Genomic DNA, 11,370 nt, shown 5'->3' on the forward strand with positions numbered 1-11,370 from the left:
AAAAAAAAAAAAAAAAGAGTCAACAGAGCCAAGGGGGACTCTGTACCTGGACACCCATTTCACAGATGGGAAAGCTGCCCCCAAGGGCATGGGCCTGTCCGGGGTCCCTGTGAGGAGATACCAGGGCTGTGGGAGGACACGGCCAGTGGCCTTCACTCTCCTCGCAGTCCTCCACCACACCAGGCACAGTCCTGCTCCAGGGCCTTTGCACCAGCTGTTTCCTCTGCCCAGTTCACCTTCCCCCCCAGACCTTGTCTTTCCAGTCCCAGCTTTGGCAGCTCTACCTCAGAGAGGTCTTCCTGACCATCCTGGCCAAGGGCACCTGCTGTCCCTGGCTGTCACTCCCCCTCCTCCTTGGCCCTTCTCTCTCCCTGAAATGACCTGTTTGTTTTTGTGTTCACTGGTCTCTGGCGCCTCCTCCTTCCAGCAAGGAAGATGCCTCTTAGGGGGCTATTTTGGAAATTTGGAGGGCTTTCTCTTTGCTTGTGACAACAGGATGTTCTGACGTCGGAGGGCAGGAGCAGGGACACCAGGCATCCAGCCACGTGCCTTGAGTAGCCCCCTGGCACCCACAACTTCCTAATGTTCTGCCAGAAACATAAACCGTTGAGTGGGGTTTTGCACGGCTTTAATATCCAGTGACTGTTCCCAAAATGCCACTCCTGGGTAAACTGAGGGAAAGGTGGAGCTGTTTTCGATAGGAACTGGTGGCTACCTGTTCTCTGCCATGCCCCACACAGATCTGCAGGAGATGCCCTCTGTCCCCCAGTGCTGGGGGCCTGAGCTTCTAAGGCAGAAAATTCTTTTTGATCAACCATGTATTAATGGCGCCTACTGTGTGCCTGACAAGGTGGAAGTGATTTACAAATATCACCTTGTGTGTCTCTAAAACTCCTTTTATTTCTGTTTGTACTACAGTATGAGCCAAATCCTGATTTTTCAAGTGTTAAATTTATTTCACATTTTAAATATGAGGCATAAAAAACGAGGCATAAAACAGATACAGTAAGGGGCAGAGAGGTATAACATATATACTTAATATAGATAGTAAGTGTCCAGCTTCATGAGATATAACCCGCATACCGTAAAATTCACCCCTTTAGTGTTCAACTTCCAGAACATTCCCTCTCCCCAAAAAGAAACCCCGTCCCCATCAATAGTCACCTCCCCACACTGTCCTCCTCCAGCCCCCGGCCCCTGCGGGCCCCCTTCCCGTCTGTGGATGAGCCCAGTCTTGACGTGTCACACATGTGGACTCACACGCTGTGGGGCCTTCTGTGTCTGGTTCCCTCCCCGAGCGTCATGGGCTCGGGTCCGTCCCCGGGACAGCGCATTGGGCGCCTCGCCCCTGTTCACATCCAAGGGGTGTACCTGTGCGTGGGGGACACATTGTGTGTGTCCCTTTACCCGTTGATGGACACGTGGTCGATTCCACTGTTTGGACATATAAGCCTTACTACTGCGTGCGGGCGTGTGCGAGTTTGTGGACGTATGTTCTCATTTCTTCCGGGCAGATACCTAGGAGCGGAATTGCTGGGTCATGTGCTAAGTCCGTGTGTGTTTGAGGAACGGCCCCATTTCTCATTGCCCGCAGCCGGCCGGGGCTGCGGTCTCTCGTGGCCGCCTGCTGCTGTGACGGCAGCCGTCCTGCACGTCCTGCACGGGGTGAGCCGAGGCATTAGGGTTTTGACCGGCATCTCCCTAGTGGCCTGTGGTGTCGAGCATCTTCCCAGCTGCTTGTCGGCCATTTAGGTTTCTTTTTTTGGAGAAAGATTAGATTTTTTTAAATCGAGATATAATTCACATACCATAAAATCCACCCTTGGAAAATGTACAATTTGCTGGGCTTTAGCATAATCACAGGTTGTACGACCATCTAGCTTGATGGCTTTTTACATTTGTACAGACCCGGATCGAGACACAAAACATGGGATGTTCCAGACCCCTTCCCTGATCAGTCTGCCTCAGACCGCCACCTTTCTACCGTTTATTTATTTATTTATTTATGTTTTTAAATATTTAATTTAATTTTTTAAAAGATTTTGTTTGAGAGAGAGAGGGCGGGCAGGCGCACATGAGCGGGGAGGAGGGGCAGCGGGACAGGGAGCCTGATGCTGGGCTCGATCCCAGGACCCCAGGGTCATGACCTGCGCCAAAGGCCGACACTTAACTGACTAAGCCACCCAGGTGCCCCTGAAGATTTTATTTTGAAGCAATCTCTACAGCCAACATGGGGCCTGAACTCACAACCCCAATATCAAGAGTCACACGTTCTCCTGACTGAGCCGGCCAGGCGCCCCCTAGTTTGTTTTTACACCTGTGGGTGCAGGTAGACAGGGCAGATTCCATTTCGGGGAAATGGGGGCCCCAGATTATTTTGTAATAAGGTGGCCTGGGTCTAGAAGGCTGGAATCCCCTAGAAGGCAGAGACAGGATCTCTTTTGGTCATTCCAGTATCCCCAGTGCCTGGGACACCGCTGGTGTTCCATAAATGCTCACTAGTGACTGAATGAGCATTCTAGCCAAGCCCTCGATCCTTTAGCAGGCTTTTGTAGCTTTGACAATAACGGGACACTCGGGCACTCGGTGGGCAGGGACCAGGGACGCTGTCCATCTGGCCTGAACCCCTCAGCAGTTCCTGGGAAGGCCCTGCCCCAGGAAGGCTGACGCGGCACAGGCTGGCCACCTCCTGGCTTGCCTGCCCTCAGACCTGGGGGAGTGTGCAGGAAGGAAGGCCGGCCGGGGTTTATTTTCGTCCGTGGCCCGCTCCCCCGGGAGAGCAGTCATCTCCTTGTCTGCCTGCTTGGATGGGGGTTTCTGGCAGAACAATGGGTCGGGGAGGAGGGGGGTCATGCAGCTGGGCTAGCCCAGGTGTTAGCAGGTCTGGGGGCTGGCTGGAGGGGTTAGGAGTGTGGAGGCCCGGAGGGAGGCTGCAGCTGCCTCCGCCCACCCCCTTTTCCTTCTGGGCTTAGGAGGGAGGTCCTGCTGTGGGCCTAGCTACCCTCCGGAACCAGCACACTCAACCAGCACTTGCAGATTGGAAAGCCAAGGACCAGAGAGGGACAGAGTCCCCCTCCCCCGTCCCCGAGGGTCACACAGCGAGATAGGCAGCAAGACCTGGGATCCAGGGTGCTTGGGGTCCAGGGAAAGACCTTTCTCTCCCTGAGCCTGTTTGTCCATCTGTAAACTGGGGGACTGACCCCAAAGCCTTGGGGGTTCCTTCTTGTTACTGCTGTTTGTGGACATCCTTTCCCTCATGCATTCAATAGACACTTAAGGGGCGCCTGCTGTGTACCAGGCCCTGGGCTGACCGCCGGAGGCACCGTGTGAACAAGGGAGCCCCAGCCCCTGCCTGCACCGTCAGGCCAGGGAGATGAACAGCGAAATCAAGGTGTGCAAGGCCAAAATGGAGCATGCCCGGGGCGCCATGGGAGCCAAGGGGACCCTGGCCCTGCCTAGGACACCCAGGAAGGCTTCCAGGAGGAGGGGACTGCAACACTGAGACTTGGATGAGCCGTTTATAGGATGAGTACTAGGGAGAGGAGGGGTCCTGGTACAGGGAATGGAATAGAACATTCTAGAGAAATTGGTGGGAAGGCATCTGGGCAGCACAGGTACTCTTTGTGCCAAGTGGCCAGCCTGAAGCTGCCGCTGCCCTTTTTCCAGAGAACGTCACGGAGAAGTAGGGCTGAGCCTTCAGGGAGCTGAATGGCAGAATTCTAGGCGGTGGCATCCAGCCCCTTGCCCAGGGAAGGGGGGCACTGGGGTTGGCCACAAGCTCCTGCCCTAGGACAGAGTTAGTTCAATCTTCCCCATTTTACAGATGGGGAAGCTGAGGCACAGGGCAGTTATGTTGCTTAAGTGGTCAGATCCGGGAGCAGGTCCTAAATACTGGGGCTGGATTTGTCACTGAAACAGCTCCTGGCCCTTGAGAACTCGAGGTGATTTGCAGGCATCAAATGGGGAAGGTGGAGAGAGGCCCGAAGAGGCAGTCAGTTGCTGTATTGCTGTGTGGCCTCGGGGAGGTGGCTCAGCCTCTCTGAGCCTGTGTAATTTCTTCAGCAAACTGGCAACCAGCCTACTACCTGGCGGAAATGATGAAACAGGCACACGCTGCCGGCTCAGGGCCTGCCACGTGGTGCCGAGTCAGCAGCACCCCTGCTCTGGCCCAGGCCTACGTAGCCCCACACGCTGGTGACGGTGTGGGGGGCAGGGAAGGCAGTCCCGCGATCCCCGTGCCCACCCTGACCTCTGAGGGCAGGCGAGGGGGCAGCCCAGGGGGTGGGACTTCTCTCAGGGTGTGAGCTCACACAAAGACGGGCTTTGTGGGGGCTCTGGGGGCTGAGCGGGCACACACGTGGCCTTCCTGGCCTGGCCGGCCAGGGGCCCGCGATGGGGGTGGATTCTACCAGGACCTGGGGCCACGGGTGAGGCGGGGGTGGGTCTCAGGCTCGCCTCCTTCATTCTTCGGGAGTCTCCAAAGACAGCAGGTAAGGAAGCAGGCCCCTCGCCTCCCGCGTGTGCTGGGGTGAGGACGACCGGCTGGGGAGTGAAGGCCATGGGGGTGGGCAGAGCAGTGTCGGGGGTCCCTGGGGCACTGCGCAGCCCAGAGGAAGTGCCTCACTGTCAGTCTGGGGGTTAAGGGATGGCTTCCTGGAAGAGGCAGTACCCGAGCTGAGCTGAGGGGCGAAACCTGGAGAAGAGGCAGGGGCTCAGGCACCAGGGCTCTGGAGGGATAAAGAGTTCACCGGAGAGGATGCAGGCACCCAAATGAGCTGTGGGGTCTGGTCCCGGGAGCTGTGGGAGCTGCCAGCTGGTCCTCAGAAGGGAAGGCTCATGCCCAGACGTGCAGGCTGGGAAGAACTCTGGCACCTCTGGAAGGACGTGGTTGGAGGGGTGGCGTCAGAGCTCGGGGCATCAGCAAGTCGGCCGTGGAGACAGGTGTGAGGGACAGACAGAGTCTGCAGTCGGAGGCCTGGTCACTGCTCCTCGAGAGCTGGCCTGCCGCTCCCCTTGGCCACTGTCCCGGCCCCTCCCTGGGCGGGAGCTGTCACAAGTCAGTGTGTCCAAATCAGAGGCATCGCTGGAGCAATGTGTTTCCAGAAACCTCACACGTGCCCCCTACCCCCGGGCCCCACAGCCCAGGCTGCTGCCCACCTGACTCATTCCTCGCCCGACGAGGGCCTCAGGACTGTCTGCTATAAACGTGCCAGGACAGTAAGCCCGGGGAATTGGTAATAACTGGCCTCCTCCACCCTAAACAGCCTGGGGCCTGGGCCCCCATCCTACTGAACTGCAGGAGGGGTGGGGAGTGCCAAGCTGGACTTCCAGGGATGGAATCTGCCTGTGAGAACTCACCCTGAGCCCCTCCTCGGCCCACAGCGAGGATATGCTGGGTCTGGGAGACTGGAGAACATCCTGCCCAGATTTCACCATTATGCATTCACTCTTTTGACTCTACCCCCTCCTTCCTTTTCCTCCCCTCCTTCCTTTTCCTTCCTTTCTTCTTCCTTTTCTTTTGAAATGAATTCCCTTCGATCCCTTAGGGTCCCCTGGGTCCCCACCTTTTCAGTGTGACTGAATTTTCGACAAGCCTTCCCACATGGGTATCCTGCCGTTTCTGTGCCGTGCTCTAGCTACTCAGAACGTCCCTCCTCTAGGCTGCGGAGTGTGAAGCTCTGTTGGTCTGGGACGTGCCCCTCCGCCCGCTTTCTCACCTGCCCCCCTCCAGGAGGCCTGCCTGCACCCATGCCTCTCGGGGTGCCCAGGCGATGGCATCTTGTAGCTTCTGAGGGGAGCACGGGCCACGTGTCCCTGACACGCCTCCACCCTGCACCCAGGTCTGGCACCCAGGAGGCACTTCCCGGCAGGTCTGTGGAACGGCGGGCTCCTGTCGGTGCGGCTGCCGTGGGGCTGGGCCACTGGCACGCGCCCATTTCACGGATTGGGATGACATGGTAGCAAACACAAGGGGCCCCGCCAGGAAGGTCCCTGGAAGGCCCCGGGGCCGTGGGGACTGACGCCCGTGTGCCTTTCCTCCCGGCAGGGCCGATGGACGCCTTTAGCACCAAGAGCCTGGCCCTGCAGGCCCAGAAGAAGCTCCTGAGCAAGATGGCATCCAAGGCCACCGTGGCCGTGTTCATTGACGACACGAGCAGCGAGGTGCTGGATGAGCTGTACCGCGCCACCAAGGAGTTCACCCGCAGCCGCAAGGAGGCCCAGAAGGTGCTTAAGAACCTGGTCAAGGTGGCCGTGAAGCTGGGCGTCCTGCTCCGCGGCGGCCAGCTGGGCGGCGAGGAGCTGGCGCTGCTGCAGCGCTTCCGCCAGAGGGCGCGCCGCCTGGCCATGACCGCGGTCAGCTTCCACCAGGTGGACTTCACCTTCGACCGGCGCGTGCTGGCCGCCGCCCTGCACGAGTGCCGGGACCTGCTGCACCAGGCCGTGGGCGCGCACCTGACCGCCAAGTCCCACGGCCGCATCAACCACGTCTTCGGCCACTTGGCCGACTGCGACTTCCTGGCGGCGCTCTACGGCCCCGCGGAACCCTACCGCTCGCACCTGCGCCGCATCTGCGAGGGCCTCACCAGGATGCTGGACGAGGACAGCATATGACCTCTGGGCCTGGGTTTCCTGCGGGGGCGGGGCGCGGGGGCGGCTCTAGAACGCTTTTTCTCCCATCCGATGCTGGCCAAATCCCCGGGGCAGGTGCCCGTCCCCTTGGAGAGGATGCTAATCCGTGGGAAGCAGCGGTTTTGGAGACTCTGGTCGCCTCTCCCTCCGCCCCGTCTCCAGAGAAGAGGAGCTCAGCCTGCCGGCCCTCGGCCTCCCTGGGCACCCCGACTGCTGCCTCCCCAGGCCTGCCTGACCTGACCTGACCTGCATCACCCCTCCAGCCCCCAGATGCCTCTGAAAGTTGGCGCTCGCCACTTAATGATGGGAACAATGTTGCCTGTTCCTCGGGACGGGGTCATGGTGAACCGGAAGAAAGGGAGTGTTATGGGATGAGCTGCGTCTCCCCAAATTCTTTGAAGTTGTAGCCCCCAGGACCTCTGAATGTGACCTTCTTGGGAAATAAGGTCGTTGCAGATGTAATTAGATCAGACGAGGTCACGCTGGAGTAGGGCTGGGCCCCTGGTCCTTGTAGGAAGGGGACACTCGGATGCAGACAGAAGGCGGCAGCGTGTGAAGATGGGGGCAGACAGTGGAACAGCCGTCGGAAGGAACCGGCCCAGTGGACACCCTGATCACAGGCTTCTGGCCTCCGAACGAGAGGGAACACATCTCTTGTTGCTGCCTCCGCCTGGCCAGGGGCACTCGGCTCCAGCAGCCCCAGGGCAGGAGCGCCGGGAGCCACGGAGAGCGCTGGGTGGCTGCTGTCAGCGAGGACGCCTCGACAGGGCTGGAATGGCAGCCCTGACTCCCACATGGGAGGGGTCAGAGTGAGCCCCTGACGCGGGGCTGCAGGGTAAAGCCATCTGAGATGCACGCCCATTTTAAGATGATTATCTCACATGTGTTGGTAGACCAACAGCTGGTTTGACGAGACCTCAGAAAGCAACCTCGACCAGTTTTGGCTTTGGCAACACTGGAGGATGCAATGATTCTCAGGGCGCAGACGGACACATGGGGTGTGTGGGTGTAGCTGTGATTCTTGCTTCTCAGAGGGGCATGCATTCTAGCCGGCTCCGTAGCACTGTGGCAGGTGCAGCCGGCAGGGCTGGGAAGGTTGTTGGGGCACCTGCGGGGTGGGGGAGGGGGGTCAAGGTCTCATGACTAGCTGTGCGGGACCGGCTTTGTGGGGCAAAGCTTTCAAACAGGAGGCCTGCAGGCCTTTGGAGGCGAGAAGATGGGTGTGGTCGGTCCCATCCATTGTCTGAGGCTCCTGGTGTTAGTCAAGGAAATCGCATGCACCCATCTAGATGTGGACTGTTTCTCGGCAACTTGCCTGAGCCCGCACTGGCCACCAGTGCTGCTGCATCGACAGTTCCCCTCTGACCTGCCGTAGTCCCCACCATGCCCTTTTGCTTCCCCCTGGCCCCCTGCACTGGCTGACAGGGCACTATTGCCCCAGATGCAGGATGGCCTTTCTCTGGGTTTCTGCTTCCCTGAGAAAGCCAAGATTCTCCTGCCTGAGAGCCAGGCCCTCTGCCCACTTCTGCCCCATGCCACTAAGACAAACCAGCCCTCCCATCTTCCATCAGGAGACAGATCTTCACATTCAAGGACAAATGTGCATTCTGAGCACCCGAGAAGCCCCAGAGGAAAGAAAGTCTTTGTCCTCGGCTTTGCACACTGAACCCATCAATGTGCACAACGCTTTGTACTGGAGCCCTGCTGGGCTCTCCGGCCTGTCTTGACTCTTCATAAATTTGAGATTTAATTTAGAAAAACCAAAGAGCACTACAGAACTATTTCAATAAAAGCACACGTCTTCCATTTGCATTATGTGGGACTAGCAGTTAAATTGCTGGTGCTGGCTGACAGCTTTCTCTTGCCCTCCCGGGCTCCTGCCTTTCAAACCGAGCTTGCATGTAACGTCACATGCCCGCGGTCCCTTGCTGCCAGGTTCAAGTTCTGCTCCCGCGGGTGCCGGGAGGTTGGATGCATGGGCCTGCAGAGCTTGGCCTGTGCGCGCCCAAACTAGGCTTCAGCTCATCATGACCACAGGCCCGGAGGCCAGGGTGGGTTCCTTTTCGAGTTTACCTGAAAGATCTACAAAGATGCCCGCAAATGGCTGGTGGGGGCAAGGGTGACTAGTTTGCATCCAATGTCCTGCCGTGTCCCGGGACATGGGAGCTATCGGCTCTGCTGGCCCCCCGGGGTTTGGAAGTGGTAAGTGATTCCAGGCTGACCGTGGACGCATCCGTCCCTCCTGCTGGGGTTGGGCCCACGTGCCCCGTGGCAGCCCCGGATGCTGTGGCACCCCCGTCAGTTTCCAGCTGCCTCGTTTCTGCAGGGGGCCCTGGGCGGCCATCCATCTCCGGGGTGCTGTGAAGACGCACTCAGTTTTTCTGTCCACTGAACCCCAAAGCCGGAGCGGCAAAGGCTGCTGGGCCCTCCCTGGGGTCCCTGTGCTCACCAGACCTCAAAGCGCATCTGGTCTTGAGTGGGGTGAACCCCCTGTGGACGCGTGTGCCCTTGAGAACTTCTCTCACAAGCGGCGTGGCTTGTGTGCTGGACAGTGAGGGATGGCGGAGTCCTTCCCCCCCGAGCATCTCCGGGGCCACGCAGGCCCCTGCAGCTGAGCTCTGAGAACAGCTGTCCATGCTCCCATGCCGGTCAGTACGCTCTGTGGGTGTGGACAGAGGGACAGTCCCACTCCACTTCCGACAGGTGTACGATCTGGGGCAGGAACCCTCACACCTGTTTCTTCTCCGGCAAGTGGGGTCACCGCCGCACCCAGGTCCTCCGGCCGGCACGAGGGAGGCCAGGCAAGTGAAAGGGGAGGTGAGTCCTCTGTCGATCTCACACAGTGATTCCGAAGAGCAAGGATTCCACTTCAATAGCCCTTGGTTTCTTTTCTCCTCGTTTACTTGCGAGAAGGCCCAGTTGGAGGGCAGGCTGAAGGGCAAGCTAGGTCAGGCTCCCAGGCCCCACTGCTGGGCGACCAGGGCCCTTCTGAGTGGCTGGGGCATTTGGGGTTTTATTTCTTTGTTTGCCTGTGGGGGTTTGTGGTTACTGTTGTTTTAAGTCGCCACGTGCAACCCGGCTTCCAAAGCAAAGCGACGCCAAGTAGCCAGGTTCAGAAGAGGTNGCCCCCCCGCGGGGGGGGGGGGGGGGCCTACCGGGTACGGCCGGGCCTGCCCCACGAGCTCAGGGAGATCCAGGTTCACGGCCGACCGCCTTGGGACCTGGCGCTTTTGCGTCTGCAGAGAAGTCGTGCCTGGAGATTCCAGGTGCCCGCGGTGACACAGGTCGCCAGTCTCCGGCGAGGCAGGCGGTGCAGGCGGCCAGACCCTGTTGCTGCCCCTGGGCCCCCGGCCCCCGAGTGCCCCGCCAGGCCGGCACCAGCACCAGTTGCCAAGTCCGTGTGGTTGCTTTTCAACGGTCTAATTTATTTAAATATGAAAGAACATTTCATTTCTTCCCAGTTAGTCTGGAAGAAGGTCCCCTGGGAAAACTTTAAGAAAACAGCGGGCTCGGCTCAGGGCAGCAGGATCGCTCTCCCTGGGGGTGATCCGGGGCCCGGCCTGAGCCACAGGGAGCACGCACAGGCTTCAAAAAAGCCGTGATTCCCCCAGGAGCCCCCCCTTCGCGTGCCCCAGTGCCTCTTTTGGTAAAGACGGGCAGCAGGTCTCAGACCCCTGCTCCATGTCCAGGGCACATCAACCAACGGTCCCCCCTAGACAACCCGTAATGAGCCAGCTCTCCCAGGGCCCAGCTCCTTCAGCAGAGATGAGGAAAAGCCGCCCCCCGATGGGGCTCCTGGTCACAGCTCACTGCGGGATGCCTTGGCCACAATCACCAGCTTGGACAGCTCGGCCTTGAACGCCCCGGGCCTGTGGGACACTGCGAGAGAAGAAGCACGTGGTCGGGCCCTCGCCACTCCAGACGCTCTGGGTCCTGGGCGGGGCAGGGGAGCAGTCCCCGAAAGGGACTCGGCATGGAAAGCCTCCAGCCCTGAAAGTCTTACGGGTGAGGGAGAGGAGAAAGGAGAGGTTGGCGGGCCAGTCCTGAGGGCAGCAGGAGGCCTCAGGAACATTCAGGGTGGGAAGAGCGGTGGTCATTTCTGCCACGTTGAGGATGGATGGGGGTGGGGGGGGCGGGCTGCATCACCTCCTGCTGGCGCTGGCAAACTTGTCTGAGGCCCAATGGCACCTCTTCAGCAGGACCTGGGAATGCGGCCTCCCCATGCTATTCCCCAGTGGCTCAGCCCTGCCCCTCTGCTGTGCGCCCTGAGGTCAAGGCTCTGCTGGCTGCCCCATCTCCTGCCCTGGAGTTCTACTCAGAACAGCCCCCACACCCTTGAGGACCTGCAGGTGGGGCGGGGCTCCTTCCAGACCCAAGGTTCCTCCTCCCAAAAGCCCCACTCGCTGCACCCCCCCACGCCACTCCCATGCCCGGTGACGCCCACAACCACAGGATCCTTCACCTCCCCTCCTGCGTCCCTCAGGTCCCCTGCAGCATGGCTCCATTCCCGTGTCCATCACCATCATCACTCACCCACCCTCGCTCTACGCACAGAGCCCAAGTCTGGAGCTTCCCGCCCCTCTTTCTGCTCGGCCTCTGCCCTGCAGGGCTGAATGTGGCTTGGGACACCAGAGGCCCCCAGTCCTCAGGGGTTAGGAACGCACTGCCCAAGCATCAAAGCTGTTCCTAGTCACAGAACCCAGGACAGCAGATGTCACAGCCCCCCCCCCCCCGGAGCAA

The 11,370-nt window shown here is 59.5% G+C and overlaps 2 protein-coding genes across 4 annotated transcripts in view; one reads left to right on the top strand and one right to left on the bottom strand.

Moving 5' to 3' along the window:
- TNFAIP8L1 (TNF alpha induced protein 8 like 1) overlaps positions 1–9,755 on the top strand; it is a 16,219-nt gene extending 6,464 nt beyond the window's left edge. Inside the window, exons 1-2 of one of the 2 annotated variants that reach the window (XM_019810067.2) lie at positions 2,188–4,490; positions 6,047–9,755. In XM_019810067.2, the coding sequence (XP_019665626.2) occupies positions 6,052–6,612 (561 nt within the window). In that variant the 5' untranslated portion in view covers positions 2,188–4,490; positions 6,047–6,051 and the 3' untranslated portion in view covers positions 6,613–9,755. Of the gene's footprint in view, positions 1–2,187; positions 4,491–6,046 lie in introns of those variants that run through there. The other variant, XM_011237394.3, reaches the window with a different exon arrangement.
- A 279-nt stretch (positions 9,756–10,034) lies between these two features.
- Positions 10,035–11,370, bottom strand: part of MYDGF (myeloid derived growth factor) — a 12,268-nt gene continuing 10,932 nt past the window's right edge. Inside the window, exon 6 of one of the 2 annotated variants that reach the window (XM_034657553.1) lies at positions 10,035–10,628. In XM_034657553.1, coding sequence (XP_034513444.1) covers positions 10,462–10,628 — 167 coding nt within the window. In that variant the 3' untranslated portion in view covers positions 10,035–10,461. The remainder of the gene's footprint in view (positions 10,629–11,370) is intronic. The other variant, XM_019810065.2, reaches the window with a different exon arrangement.

The sequence above is a fragment of the Ailuropoda melanoleuca genome, chromosome 4 (genome assembly GCF_002007445.2).
Source record: "Ailuropoda melanoleuca isolate Jingjing chromosome 4, ASM200744v2, whole genome shotgun sequence".
Lineage (NCBI taxonomy): Eukaryota > Metazoa > Chordata > Mammalia > Carnivora > Ursidae > Ailuropoda > Ailuropoda melanoleuca.